This window comes from Mustelus asterias, chromosome 19 (genome assembly GCF_964213995.1).
Source record: "Mustelus asterias chromosome 19, sMusAst1.hap1.1, whole genome shotgun sequence".
NCBI lineage: Eukaryota > Metazoa > Chordata > Chondrichthyes > Carcharhiniformes > Triakidae > Mustelus > Mustelus asterias.
Window position 1 is genome coordinate 79,649,518 of NC_135819.1, and position 15,327 is coordinate 79,664,844.

General features: G+C 42.2%; 1 protein-coding gene across 1 annotated transcript in view; it reads left to right on the forward strand.

Moving 5' to 3' along the window:
- camk1da (calcium/calmodulin-dependent protein kinase 1Da) overlaps positions 1 to 7,158 on the forward strand; it is a 136,653-nt gene extending 129,495 nt beyond the window's left edge. The window contains exon 10 of the mRNA XM_078234640.1: positions 5,724 to 7,158. Within this exon, the coding sequence (XP_078090766.1) occupies positions 5,724 to 5,851 (128 nt within the window). The 3' untranslated portion in view covers positions 5,852 to 7,158. The remainder of the gene's footprint in view (positions 1 to 5,723) is intronic.
- The last annotated feature ends 8,169 nt before the right edge of the window (positions 7,159 to 15,327 follow it).

A 15,327-nucleotide genomic window follows, 5' to 3' on the forward strand; every position in this document is an offset into this window, starting at 1 on the left:
AAAATCCCACCCGAGGTCAATGGACCTTTCCATGGTCCGCCCCTCACCCGCACGGATTCCCGTTACGGGCAGAACTGGAAAATTCAACCCATTGAATTTCAAAAATGTCTTTTGTGACCCTTCTTGAGGTAAACAGTCTGATAAGGTTTGGAACCCACACAAACATTTGCCAAGTTGTCTGTCCATACATCCCTATTCTGGACAAAGGCATTTTAGAAGTTTATTTTAGCAAACACCTGCTTTTCAAGCAGTTGTTCTTACAATTCACAACTGCATATTTGATTCATTAACGAGTGGCTCGGTGGCACAGTGGTTAGCACTCACAGCGCCAGGGATCTGGGTTTGATTCCCGGCTTGGATCACTGTCAGTGCGGAGACTGCACATTCTCCCCGTGTCTGTGTGGGTTTCCTCCGGGTGCTCCGGTTTCCTCCAAAGATGTGCGGGTTAAGTGGATTGACCATGCTAAATATCCCTTTAATGTCAGGGGGGCTAGCTAGGGTAAACGCATAGGGTTATGGGTAATAGGGCCTGGGTGGGATTGTGGTCGGTGCAGACTCGATGGGCTGAATGGCCTCGTTTTGCACTGTAGAGATTCTATGATTCTAGTGAGATACTCTTTAATCTTTTAAACTGCTACAACCCTTTTTCTCCTATTACTGACATGGCCTGATCCAATAATTTTCACATGATAGTGTCAGGTTAAGCACATTATAAGTAATCCGTTCCCCATAAAAATATATATATGCATGCTACCAAATACAAACTGGAAGAAAACCATCTGATGGAAAGGCAACAAGTAAATAGAGTTTTTAAATTGCATACAAAATAGCTTCCAGAATGTCCTGGTCAGTGAATACACTGACTGGTGTAGTACTGATTAAGTTGTGTATGCTTACATAACTACTTCTGGACGTACCTGAGCCTCAATCCTGGACCTCTCCAACACCCAGTGACTAGGATATGGACTGATTACAGCGCAGAGTGAGATAATTCGGGTCTCTGTTTTTTCTTTAGTTAGTGCCACTTCCCTCCCTTTTCCCGAGAAATCTCCGGTTTCATTTCCCTTCAGATGCTTATCCAATTCCCTCACGTTACCTCTGGGCCCTCTTGTTATCAACCGTTCATCAATTAGAAAACCATTTCTTTCAATTTACCCCGTCTAAAAACTTGGTGGTTTTGAGCACTTTTATTAAATTTCCTCTTACCCTTCTCTAATGAAAATAGTTGTGGCTTTTCCAAACTCTCCCCGTGACTGCGATCCCTCATTCCTGAAATGATCTTTTAAAGTTCATTCACGGGATTTGGGTGTCAGTGGCTGGGCCAGAATTTATTGCCCATTCCTAGTTGCCGTTGAAACTGAGTGGTTTGCTAGGCCATTTCAGAGGGCAGTTGAGAATCAACCACATTGCTGTGGTTCTGGAGTCACATGTAGGCCAGACCAGGTAAGGACGGCAGATTTCCTTCCCGAAAGGACATTAGTGAACCAGATGGGTTTTTCCGACAATGGTTTCATGGTCATCAGTAGATTCTTAATTCCAGATGTTTTTTATTGAATTCAAATTCCACCATCTGCCATGACAGGATTCGAACCCGGGTCCCCCAGAACCTCAGCTGAGTTTCTGAATTAACAGGCTAGTGATAATACCACTAGACCATTGCCTCCCATAGTAATTTCGGCCTGATTCCTCTCCAAGGCTGTCATGTCCTTATTATTTCACTGGTTCTCTTGGTAATTACTTTCTGGCTAAACTCTGACAAGACTGCTTCAATATATCATTGGCTTTTGGCAGGTTATGAGTTATTGTGTTCCAGAATGTTGAAATACAGAGCGCAATGTTTCAAAGTCCATCCACCGTGTGATGTTTTCCCAATTGTTCATAGAGCCTGCACTATTCTGCTTTTTGTCCCAGGGTTTCTTTGGCGTGGCAGCTAATATAAATGGCAATTACAGTCCTGCTTTTCAAAAGCTTGCAATTTTCACCAAAATCAAAACCTGACGTTGATGCATGGTATTCTGCGTTAGAGTGGGAAAGTTTCTATTCTGATCACCTTCCTGTATCATTCCAGTAAAAGGAACACTGTCTTCATAAAACTTGTGTTTCTCAATTTTTAATTGGCCAGGGAAAGAAAAGGAATTGCACCATTTTAACAACAGCTGCAAGTATTACGGCAATGAATTTGAGTGCAACTTACCTTAGTTCGGGTCCTGGACTAGAACCCCCAGTTAGATTAGGACACCAGACAAGATTCCAACAAATTTTCTATTTTTGCATAAATTTGAGGATAGGATGCTTCATTCCAGGAGTAATTCCACCGACAAATTAGGGACATTTTATAGTAAAGCAAACTTTATTTAATAACACAGTTTAACTATGACTCTAACAAATGAAGCAGCTTAACTATTAACAGTTGAACAATATTTAAAAATGAAAGGAAACAACTCGAATTTCTAACTTATGTCTGCTTCAGTTCCAAATGAGCAACATTCCTCTTACAGACTCAAAAGCCATCTTAAATACAGTTAGCGACCATAAATCTACTTGCTATAATAAGTGTCATCAGCCTTGAAGGTTTCAGAGAAGGAAAATGAGTTTCAGCATTTTGCAGAACACCTCTGTCTTCAAGCAATTCCCACGCAGAACTGAGGAAAGCTGTTTCTGTACTACAGGCCTAGCTCTTCCCATTAACCACAACATCACATGACCCTGTCTACATAAACCCACCTTCCATTCCTTTAATCCAAAGCCCCAGGGGAAATCTCCTTCTATAAACAAAAATCCATTAGCTCTATCCTAGTAAACACTATGACTAAAATGAATAATTATCCTGCTCTCCCAGCATCTGAACGGAGTGGGAATGGAAGGATACAAAAGAATGGTCTAGTTTGGACCAGGGAGCGGCACAGGCTTGGAGGGCCGAAGGGCCTGTTCCTGTGCTGTATTGTTCTTTGTTCGTTGTTCTGAGCTAAATGTTTTCCAGACACACCGACTGCCGAATAGAGCCAAATCTGTAAACAGTCCCCTTAAATATAAACATATATATATATATAGATAGATAGATAAAATGGCAATAGTACACTATCATCACACATTGTATTGATTTTTATAATGCAGTCATTTTAATTTTTGCTACTGATGTATAACGAACAATATTTGCCATCCATGATACACTGCTCCCCCTTCAACCTTGCAATTCTGTATTGTCATTTGTTCAATTGTTCTGTGTTCGATTATGTGAGTCTGCTGTTTATCTGTGCACACTGCGAGTGATTGATTAAGCCTGGGTATGGATGCAGAGAAATGTAACCAAACTGTAGGAGTTGTTGGAAGGTAGTGTTGTAAATATGGAGCAGACATTTCAAAGCACTGTGCGTACACCTGTTGCACACACATAAGCTGGTGTGTCATCTAGGTGTTGCTCCAAGATATTAGTATACAACACATTTGACATGGGGAACATGATATTTCCGTGGATCTAAGAATTCTCAGTGACGGTAGAATTCCCTCTAGATGTGGTTGGAACTGAGAGTAAATGTGATTTACACAATTTCTGGTCACAAGGTCCAAGCGTAACACTTCCCCAAGGATAGGGACATATGAATGTAGTTGGAACAAAATAAACAAGCCAGTCAACTGGGATTATTATTGTGCACATCGTTGTTGGGAATGTAAAGTGATTGCTACTGTACCCATGGGGTGAAGAGGGACAGAGATCGAGCGTCAGCATAAACTGAAGGGACAGGAAGAGTACCAGTGGGAGGACCGGGAACAGAAAATCGGGTGGCACGGTAGCACAGTGGTTAGCACTGCTGCTTCACAGCGCCAGGGACCCAGGTTCGATTCCCAGCTTGGGTCGCTGTCTGTGTGGAGTTTGCATGCTTTCTCCGTGTCTGCATGGGTTTCCTCCGGGTGCTCCGGTTTCCTCACACATTCTGGAAGACGTGCTGGTTAGGTGTATTGACCTGAACAGGCGCTGGACTGTGGCGACTAGGGGGATTTCACAGTAACTTCATTGCAGTGTTAATGTAAGCCTTACTTGTGACTAATAAATAAGCTTTAAACTTTAAAAAGTGTTGGAATGAGTTTATCAACACTCCTGTTTCATCCATTTCAACATCCACCACCTCTCCTCCACTTTGTACATTTCTCTGTATCTGTAACTTTGGCTAGTACAGTAGCATGGTGGTTAGCACTGCTGCCTCACAGCGCCAGGTACCCAGGTCCAATTCCGGCCTCAGGTGACTGTCTGTGTGGAGTTTCCATGTTCTCCCCATGTCTGCGTGGGTTTCCTCCGGGCGCTCCAGTTTCCTCCCACACTCCAAAGATTTAAAATTTTAAAATTTAGAAAAATTATTTATTAATGTCACAAGTAGGCTTACATTAACACTGCAATGAAGTTACTGTGAAAATCGAAAGATGTGCGGGTTAGGTTGATTGGCCATGCTAAGTTGCGCCTTAATGTCAGGGAGATTAGCAGGGTAAATACCTAGGGTTACGGGGATAGGGCCTGGCTGGGATTGTTATCTTGCAGGCCTGATGGGCCGAATGGCCTCCTTTTGCACTGTAGTGATTCTATGATTCTAGTAGTGAAAGGTCAGCTATGAGATGCAAAATTCTAACATTTGTTTCTACCTGACCTTTACCCCAATCGATTTAATTTGATTTATTTATTTCACATATGTTATTAACAAATCATCCAATTCTGAAGATATATATTACAAAACACAAGAATCTATTTTAAAACTAAGTCAGTGCATGTGATACATTCCTTGTCTCTTTCAATGGGCAGAATTCTCTGCTCAAGTATCAGTTATGCATTAAAAAGGTTGTAGGGGCAGGAAGAGTCCAGGTTTGAACGATAATAATACTGACAAGCTCCTGTATAAAATAGATCTGCAGAGCGCTTGAGGAATGGATGGGGATGGCTAAATTACTCCTGCAGAGATCTGGCAATGGTCTGAAGAGCTAAATGGTTCTTTCTGTGATTCTAGGAATCATTTGTCACAATAAATTACTCTAGCAGTGGTCTACAGATTTGCCCCGTGTAAAAGTTAAGAACAACAGCTTTGCAAAATGGTTGTTGGTTTTTAATTAGAAGTTTCCGTCAACTTTATCCCATCATTGCACATTGGTCAGCACTGCTGCCTCACAGCGTCAGGGACCCAGGGTCGATTCCCAGCTCGGGTCACTGTCTGTGCGGAGTCTGCACATTTTTCCCCGTGTCTGCGTGGGTTTCCTCCGGGTGCTCTGGTTTCCTCCCACAGTGCGAAAGACGTGCTGGTTAGGGTGCATTGGCCATGGTAAATTCTCCCTCAGTGTACCCGAACAGGCGCCGGAGTGTGGCGACTCGGGGATTTTCACACTAACATCATTGCAGCGTTAATGTAAGCCTACTTGTGCCATTAAGAAATAAATAATAAACTAAACAGATTTGCCTCGTGTGAAAGTTAAGAAAGATAACTTTGCAAAATGGTTTTTGGTTTTTAATTAGAAGTTTCCTTCAACTTTATCCCATTATTTTGGTGAATTTCTGCGGCTGTAAATATCAGTGGCATAATTCGAAAAACTTATCAAGGGTTTAATTTCGGGGACTACAGTGTTTGGCTAAAAACGTAAAGATTGTCAAAGTTAATCAGAAATGATTTATGTGTTAATTTTCACTGTTCTCCGGAAGTTTATAATTGAATAATTGTTTTTTTTCCACCTTGGTGTATTTCTTGTAGGTGTGTCTCCGTCCACTGCCTGTAGTATAGTGTCTGCAGTGTCTTCTCCCTCTGGCATATCCCCGGTAGGATCAGAAGGGAGGGCACGATCTACTACCATCACCACAGTGCACACCGGGAGCAAATGACGAGCCCCATTTAACAAAATCAAAAGTGGGAAACAACATCACTGTGATGCATCCCAGAATTCAAGTGATTTCACCCTGCCATGTGCACTGAAGCCTAGAGGGATCCCAGGAAAGATTTTTAAAGGCCATATTTTATACTGTAACTCTTATACAATACATGTACCATAAACTGCATTGAATCATGTGCTGATGGATTTAACAGTATCTGGTGCTGTGCATATGAGTCTAACAATGCTTTGTTTTGCCTTGTATAAATTTGAAATAATTTTCCCAATAACTGTGCAAAATGTTTCTCCAGAATAGTGACATTTCTCCAGTATGTGTGTTTTCCAAGGAATGAGACACTGACTGGACAGCACAATCCATTGCTTATTTATTGTGCTCTTGTTGCTTGTTTTATTTTACATGGTACTTATTTCTTTTATTCAATGCAGAGCCCCTTATACTGTAACATTGTGATAGACAGCAGTGAGCTGACTGAACCAGTAACAGAAATGCTGTGATATTAACCTATCGGGGTTTCAAATGTTATATATGAAAATATTCTTTTGTCCTAAAATGGGCACGAACTTTTAACTATTCAGGGCTAGGATATAATGTCACCCTGGCTAACTCCGGCTTTAGTGAATGTCACTTGTTGTACGTACAAAAAGTCATCTTTAATTGAATTTGTAGATTATCTGCCAATATTGCATTGTTATATTGCATCTTTTTAATCACATTTTTCTGCTTTCGGTTAATGTTTTTTGTAGCAACATTCAGTACTTTGTCTGGGATAGACGAACCCTAACTTAATTAGATAGATAGATATGTTGAAAAGTAAGGTACTACAAGGCTTAGTTGTGCCTTTCTCAAAGACTTCTTGTAGGCAGAAGGGTCATAGAAACTAGCTGAACAATTTTTACACCGCGTTAAAAAATAAATATAGATACATTTAAAACACCCCTAAGGAAAGCATAGACCTGTTAAATCTAAATCTGTTTCAATTACTTCAGTATTTAAATAACACTTTTCAATTCCAGGACATTCCCTGAACCATGTGGCAGGATTCTTTGGCGTGGGGTTTTATTTTTATACTTCTGGTGGGTCTGGAACGTTTTAAAATCTGTTTTAGCTTTTTTTTGGCTGACACTGAACGTGGTTATGAGATGATATCAGAGGCCGAAAACGACATATTCCTGTGAGTAGTTTATCTTAAGGGGACGTGGAGAAGCAGTTAATAATTTTGCTTTAAGAAAGCATGTACTTAACAATATAGCCTCAAAATTTTACTGGTGAACATTAAAGAGGACACACATTGAAATGACTTTCCTCTGTCTACAATCTGATTAAAGACATTAACCTATAAATCATCCCCTAATATTGCCAAAAGGCTAACTGTTTAATGTTAGAACATCAACATTTATCAGGAGTCCTTTACAATGGTTAGAACATTGCTGTTACACTGGTCACAGATTTCCCCCAGGAAGGTTTATGGTAAATTTACCACTGATAGATAGATGTTAACTGAACAGACTTTAACCTCTTTGGTGTCTGTTTAATTTTGCTGGTGGAACATTAAGGCATCTAGTACTGCTGACCCAATGGTTGTGTTTCGAGAGATGAATCAGTGATCACAGAGGCATGGTGGTGCAGTGGTTAGCACTGCTGCCTCACAGCGCCAGGGACCTTAGTTCGATCCTGGCTTTGGGTGACTGTCTGTGTGGAGTTTGTCTGCACATTCTACCCGTGACTACATGGGTTTCCTCCCACAGCCCAAGGATGTGCAGCTTAGGTGGATTGGCTCCTCTGTGAGGGGAGTTTACAGCCTTGCTCATCCCGAAACCGTAAAATCTCGCCCGAAGTCAATGGACCTTTCCGTGGTCCGCCCCTCGCCCGCTCTGATTCCCACAGTGAGTGGGATGGTAAAATTCCAGCCTTAGTGTCCAAGGGCGTGTGGGTTAGGTGGATTGGTCATGAGATGGTGGGGCGGGGGGGGTGGGGGGGAAACTATCTTTCTGATAGTTGGTGCAAACTCGATGGGCCGAATGGCGCCCTTCTGCACTGTAAGAATTCTATGGTTCTATGCTGGATTGTTGTAAAAACACAACTGGTTCATCTTTAGGGAAGGGAAAGTTGTCCTTGCCCTGTGTGGCCTGTATGTGACTCCAGATCCACAGCAACTCCTACCTGTCTTGCGAAATGGCCTAAACCCCCCAGTTGTATTCAATAAGATGGTTCACCACCACTTTCCCAAGGACAATGTTGGCCTTTCCTGTGAGAAAAACCAGGAAAAGAAACCCCAATCCACCTATTTATTATTCATAAAGTGATGAACTTCCTGACACTAATCCTACACTTGCCCCTTATTGGTTGAACTATTTCCTTGCCCCCTCCCCTCACACTGTTGAGTTTAAGGTAATGTTCTGTCTAGTATTCAGCTCCCAGTTGCCTCACTTCAGAAGATGTAAAGCCAAGTTTCTCCAGTTGATCCTTATGCCCTAATGTTCTGACACTGGGGATTAACCTCATGGCTCGTCTCTGAGATTTAAATGCCTCTTTTATGTCTTGATGACCAGAGTCAGGCCTCCAATGTGTTTGACCAGATCTATTTGAACATTATTTCCTCTGACATGCCTCATTCTGTTTTGGCTAGTTCAGCATTCTATTGGCTTTGTTTATTGCTGTTCCCCAGTGGTTGGGTATGTTAAACATTGAGTGTACTTAAACCCTTCAATATCTTTCAACCCCTTACTTATTTTCGCATCAGTCATGCAGTACGTCAGCCCATTTTTTTCTCTTCCTGTGTGCGGTACTGCACACTTGTCTGTATTGTACTTAATCAGACATTAATCTGCCAAACTACATATTTTGTCTAACTCATTTTATAATTCCCAAGTCACCTCTTCAGAAACAGCTGACCTGCCTATAGTTTGCAATCCTCTGTAACTCTCTGAATTCAACCAGTTTGCATTGAGCAATTAAGAACAATGAAGGTCCAAGACTGATCTCTGGGACATCCAACTTGTTCTTTCTTGACCTGTACCCTCTAACCACCACCCACCACTGGGTACTTTTCAGCTAATTTCTTCTCTATTCCCAGGTTTGCTTGAGTCTCCTTGGCATTAATCTTAAATTGTAACATTTATGTAGAACTTCCTTCGATGGCATTTTGAAGACATTCTACAATCGACTTAGAATAGAATCATAGAATCTCTACAGTGGAGGCCATTTGGGCCATCAAGCCTGCATCAACAGCAATTCCACCCAGGCCCTATTCCTGCAACCCCATGTATTTACCCTGCTAATCCCCTGACACATTGGGGCAATTTAACTTGGCCAATCAACTTAACTCGTGCATCTTTGGACAGTGGAAGGCAACCGGAGCACCCGGAAGAAACCCACGCAGACACGGGGAGAACGTGCAAACTCCATACAGAGTGTAATCCAAGACCGGAATTGAACCCGTGTCCCTGGCGCTGTGAGGCAGCAGTGCTAACTACTGTGCCACCGTGCTGCTCCAAAGAGATGGCACTTCCTAAAAAGAGCCAGGGAGGTTATTCATACAGGAACATGGCCCCGAATCCAGATCAGCTGCTGTTTCCTTGGTTGGGATTGGGAAAGGGAAAATCATACTTTCTAGCATAATGGATTTGCCAGCATTAACCGGAGGGGACATCAGATGGATACACATCACAAAATGTCTGCACAAATTCACGGCCACAAAAAGATTTCTTTACACTCAAATTGTTAACTTATCATTTGCTGGAAGGGTTCAAAATGCCAGATGGTATAATTTAATAACGTAGGAAGCTAGCAGTAGAAAGGGAAATCGAGAGGAACTGCTTTTACACCAGGGTAATGTTCTTGTAAAATGAGTTACTCAAGAAGATCATTGAAGCAGATAGTATAAATTGATTCAAGAGACAATTTGAAGTGTAGCTGGAGGGGGAATGGACTGATGGATGTGGTGAGAAGCAGAGTGGGTGGGAATGAGAAATAGCTTTGCTTATTGAGGCTCTCATCTTGCATAACAATTCTTCTGTTCTAACCTATTAGCGCAGTAATCATTTACTGTGATGTGATTGCCTTGTAAATTCACCTTCAAGTCCCCTTAAAATAACCTGTTCTGACAGTTTGACACAGTAAAGCATTGCCGGCCAATAATATTCTTTAAACTCTTAGTTGAGTTGCAGACAGCCTCAGTACGGTGGAGTTGCCGGTTAACCATCTTATCAAAATCTCCTGGGAAGCAACTTCCAGCTTTGTCCATACAAAAGAGAATTCATACACAGATGTGACACTTGGCTCCCCATTACATTTCAACTACCTATAGTATCTTATATGGCTGAAATCAGGCAGTGCACACTGTCAGTGTATTACCCAATTGCTATCTAATTTGAGAACTGATTCAGATTTAACTGTGAATTGAAGCCTGTGTGTGAATGCATGATGCACTGCATTGCATGAATGGATGGGGTACCAGCAACCTACCCCTTCTTTAACCTATTGACTTTATTTTTTTAAACCCGTTACAAGACCAAAGTGTTGAGAAGGTGTTTTAATGAGTTCTATACAACATTGTAAACTACATTTTCCCATGCAATTGTCTTGCTGTCCGTGAATTGTTTACATGAAGCTTCCTGTGATTTTTTTTTAAAAAGACAACTAGCTGGTGGTAAAGTGGGCGGAACCCACCACCAAGTAATCCAGTAGGATTTTCTAAGCTTTCAAGTTGGTAAAGCAACGCGCGGCGCGTTGGTACAGGAGTGTGCTGAATGGCAGTCGGGAGGAGGAATGATTGTGCGAAGAATATCCGACCTCAGATAAACTGTCAGAGGGGATGCAGCAAGTGGAACCCACCTTTTCCTAATCAGATAACTTATTGGCCATGCCTTAATGCTCACCATGTGGAGATGCCGGCGTTGGACTGGGGTAAACACAGTAAGAAGTTTAACAACACCAGGTTAAAGTCCAACAGGTTTATTTGCTCACCAACACAGCTGCTTCATCACTGGTCTGGCACCAAATTGCTGGCTTGTGCCCACCATGACTGGGCATGAACAGTCCTTGGCTTGGAAAGCTCAAATGAACACAATATGGGGAGGGGGGAGGGCGGGTAGGAGGAGGCTGAAACTAAAACAATTTACATTGGAAACTTCCCAGTAAATTCTCGTTAAATTGTGTAAGAATTCTTGGATGTACAATTCTGTGCATTTCCTAACAAGAAGAATGAGCAGTGAAGTAATCTGCTGAAGGTTAAAAGGAGGTTTTCCCGTCAATTTAATGACTCATTCTTACCAACAACCAAACTATCCTCACGCAAAATTGAACTAAGGAAAATTCTAATTGCGAGCATTCACCTTTAGTAACTGTACGACTTTCAAGTTTGTGGGCATGTTTTCAAAGCTTCAAAATATACTCTTAAGCCCGGGAATGTCTATGTGGCGAATATTACTGCAAATTTCTCAGTCAGTACTTTTTTTTCCCACAATATTTTGTCCAGTATGTACTTGTAATGTGCATGTAATGAATGGATTGCAAAAGTTTACACCCTCCTTAATACTTCTGGCAATGGTTTGGCAGATTAATTATGGGGCCTATATAGCGACTGACTTGTCCAGGTTCTCTGCCTTTGACAATCATGTATACATTATTTAAATTTCTAATGTATTGGGAATAATGGAAATAAATTGTTTCCCTCAAATAAATTCAGTTTTGATCGCCATAGATATGTCTGGTGTAGTATCTTGTGATTGTTTGTTGGGTGTGATCCATCTTTTGGATGAGATGCTAAATCAAGGGCCTGTCTGCTCTCCTAGACATACAGCAGTGATTCATGGCACTATTGTAAAGAAGGCAGGGGAGTTCTCCCAAGTATCCTGGCGAATATTTATTCCTCAACCAACATCACTCAAACTGATGATTTGGTCATGATCAAATTGCTGTTTGTGGGAGTTTGCTGTGTTCAACTTGGCTTAATGATTTGTGTTTTAAGAGAGGCTGGATAGATTGGGACTTTTTCCCCTGGAACGTGGGAGACTTAGGGGTGATCTTATAGAGGTCTATAAAATAATGAGGGGCATAGATCAGCTAGATAGTCAATATCTTTTCCCAAAGGTAGGGGAGTCTAAAACTAGAGGGCATAGGTTTAAGGTGAGAGGGGAGAGATACCAAAGGGTACAGAGGGGCAATCTTTTCACACAGAGGGTGGTGAGTGTCTGGAATGAGCTGCCAAAGGCTGGTACAATTTTGTCTTTTAAAAAACACTTAGACAGTTACATGGGTAAGATAGATATGGAGGGATGTGGGCCAAATGCGGGCAATTGGGACTAGCTTAGTGGTTAAATAAAAAGGGCGGCCTGGACAAGTTGGGCCAAAGGGTCTGTTTCTGTGCTGTAAACCTCTATCACTGTATGCTGCTTCTATCCACTATAACGATGACTACACTTCTAAAGTACTTAAATCAGGAAAACCCATCTGGTTCACTAATGTCCCTTAGGGAAGGAAATCTGCCTGGTCTGGAGACCCAAAGCAATGTGGTTGACTCTCAACTGCCCTCTGAAATGGCCTAGCAAACCACTCAGTTCAAGGGCAACTGAGGATGGGCAATACATTCTGGCCAAGCCAGCGACGCTCATGTCCCTACGGATGAATTTTTTAAAAGCTGACCATTGCAACATTTGTGGACGTGCCAAGCAGGACATGAGTTCACAGCCATGATTCTCCAATACAGAGTTCTCACTGTCATGGCATGCCAGGGAGGCAGCTATGTGAGGTGCCACCTACAGAGAAAAACGACCGTGAGTGAAGGAATCCCCTGAGATTAGTGTCAGAAATGGTCCGTCAGCAATGATAGTGAAATGAGCAGAGCTTTCTCACCTTCTTGCACCCACATGAATCCTGAAGTATAATGGCCACACCCAACGTTAAAGCATAACCTTCATTCACAGAGCAGACAGGGGCAGGCGAGACCTGTTGTTGCCACTTCCATTTCATAGTGGAGGATGTTACACAGCTCAATTCGACTTCACCACCGTAATAGGAAGAGATCACGGAACATAGGAACAGGAAGCAGCCAATTAGCCCGTTTGGCACTGCTCACTGAGATCATGTGACATAACTCCATGTACCAGCCTTTGTCCTACATCCCTTAACACTCTTGGCGAACAAAAATCTATTAATCTCATTTTAAAATGAACAATTGATCTAACATGAAATGCTGTTGCAGACAAGAGTTCCAAACTTGTTTTACTCTTTCTTATGTCTCCGGATTTCATTCCTGAAAAGTCTGGCTCTAATTTTTAGACCATGTTCCTTGGTTCTAGAAACTATCAGAAATAGTTTCTCTCTATCTATCCTATCCGTTCCCCTTGATATCTTGAAAATTGTAATCAAATCACCCCTTAACGTTCTTAATTCCTGGAAATGCAAGCCTGGTTAGTTTAATCTCTCTTCATAACTTAACCTTGGAGTCCAGGTATCATTCTGCAAACTACTCTGCTCTCTTTCCAATGTCAATATATCCTTCCTAAGTTGTAGACTTAGAATGCTACCGTACTCCAGGTGTGGTCTGACCAGGACTTTGTATAGCTGAAGAATAGCTCCCAATCCCCTTGCATTCTATTCCCCTGGTTATCTGAAACTGGGTAAGAAGTCTCACAACACCAGGTTAAAGTCCAACAGGTTTATTTGGTAGCAAATACCATAAGCTTTCGGAGCGCTGCTCCTTCGTCAGATGGAGTGGAAATGTGCTCTCAAACAGTGCACAGAGACACAACATCAAGTTACAGAATACTGATTGGAATGCGAATCCCTAAAGCCAGCCAGGTCTTAAAGGTACAGACAATGTGGGTGGAGGGAGCATTAAACACAGGTTAATGACTCCACATCATATCTGAAACTGGAGCAGTATGTGAGAATTTCTTTACACATCTTAATCTGTTCCATTCCACACTCAAATTCACCTTTGAAATGGAGCCTAATGAGCTCCCTCTGCTTGATGTGTTCATTGAGACATCCACTAATGGGTTCTCTACAACTGCCCACCACAAGCCTATTTTCACTGGTCATTACATGTGTTGGGATTCCTGCAGTTGCTATGAGATTGGCCTTCTCAGCAACCTCGCAAATAGGACCTGAGTTACTTGCTCACTGTTCAAACCTCCAACCTCAAGTGCGGCTGGGATTCTCCAGTCCCTCTGCAGTGAATGGAGTTTTGACTGAGCACCAAACTCTCTGCATTTGCTGGCAGCAGGGGCAGGGCAAACGAGAGTGGAGAATCTAGTCCTAAATCTGCTGTACTTAGATGATCCTCCTGACATGTGACTTCAGACCAACAGCCATGATGTTGATTCTTGACTGCCCTCTGAAATGGCCGAGCGTGTTGCATCAAAACTGCTACAGAAAAGTCAAATACTATGGGAGCTCCTACACAGAGACTGCAGCGGTTCAGGGGAGTAGCTCACCGCCACCTTCTCAAGGGCAATTAGGAAGGGGCAATAAATACTGGCCTAGCCAGCGCCTTCCACATCCCACGAACAAATAAAAAAAGTACTGCATTTTAGTCACTCTGGCTGTATGATACAATAATGCCTTCCTGCTCATCAAGCAGGACAGACAACAGTAATGTGATAGATGTATGTTGGGGGTTTGGGGTCCATAGTGTCCCTTTAAGACTGTGGGTGATGTGACCTGGGGGAGGTGGCTCCTCCCAGTGCGGAACTTGGTTAAGCAATCTCGGCTCTGAATGTGGGACAGTGCACACCTGCAATAAAAGAGTTCCCCAGTGTTTAAGTTGCAAGGCTTACTTTGTGGTCCTTGTACCACACTTGGATAAATACATTTATGACAAGTAATCTGGGGTTTTTGGTTTGCCACAAGAGCATTTTGAGATGAGAATAACAAGTATTGTGCATTGCAGCGTTCATTAAGATATTTGCTGGGGAGAGAGGGAAGTGCCTCTAGAGTTTCAGTTGTACGCATTTTAAGCTAATCATTGTTCTAACTGGCAATTAGTAAACTCAGTCAATTCATCTCCAGGGACAGCCAATACGGCTTTTGAACACATGGAGACCATCTCGCTACACTTGTTCCAGCAGAAACATATACATCTACCCCACCTGCACTGTATATCAATCAGCCGTGTGCAGCTGTAGACAGTTCTCATTGTAATTTAATGAGACAGAGTATTTAATTTCCATCATGTGAACAGATTCCCCACATACCCCCACAGATTCATATTCATTCTCTGGGTGTTTGAATACAGACTTCATCCCATGGTGGTTTTAAAGTCTCTGGTGAATAATGTCTCCTTAACCTGCTTCCAATTATAACCACATGCATTCACAGCAATGATTCTGCATCTCCTGCCCAATGATTACAGGTTGGTTTCACCACCATTTGAACCATTTCAGTGAATGCAGCACATTTGCAAACCACTAGTAATGTCAAGTTTCAAAAATCTGTTTGATTGCAATAACAAGCCTGCCTCAACT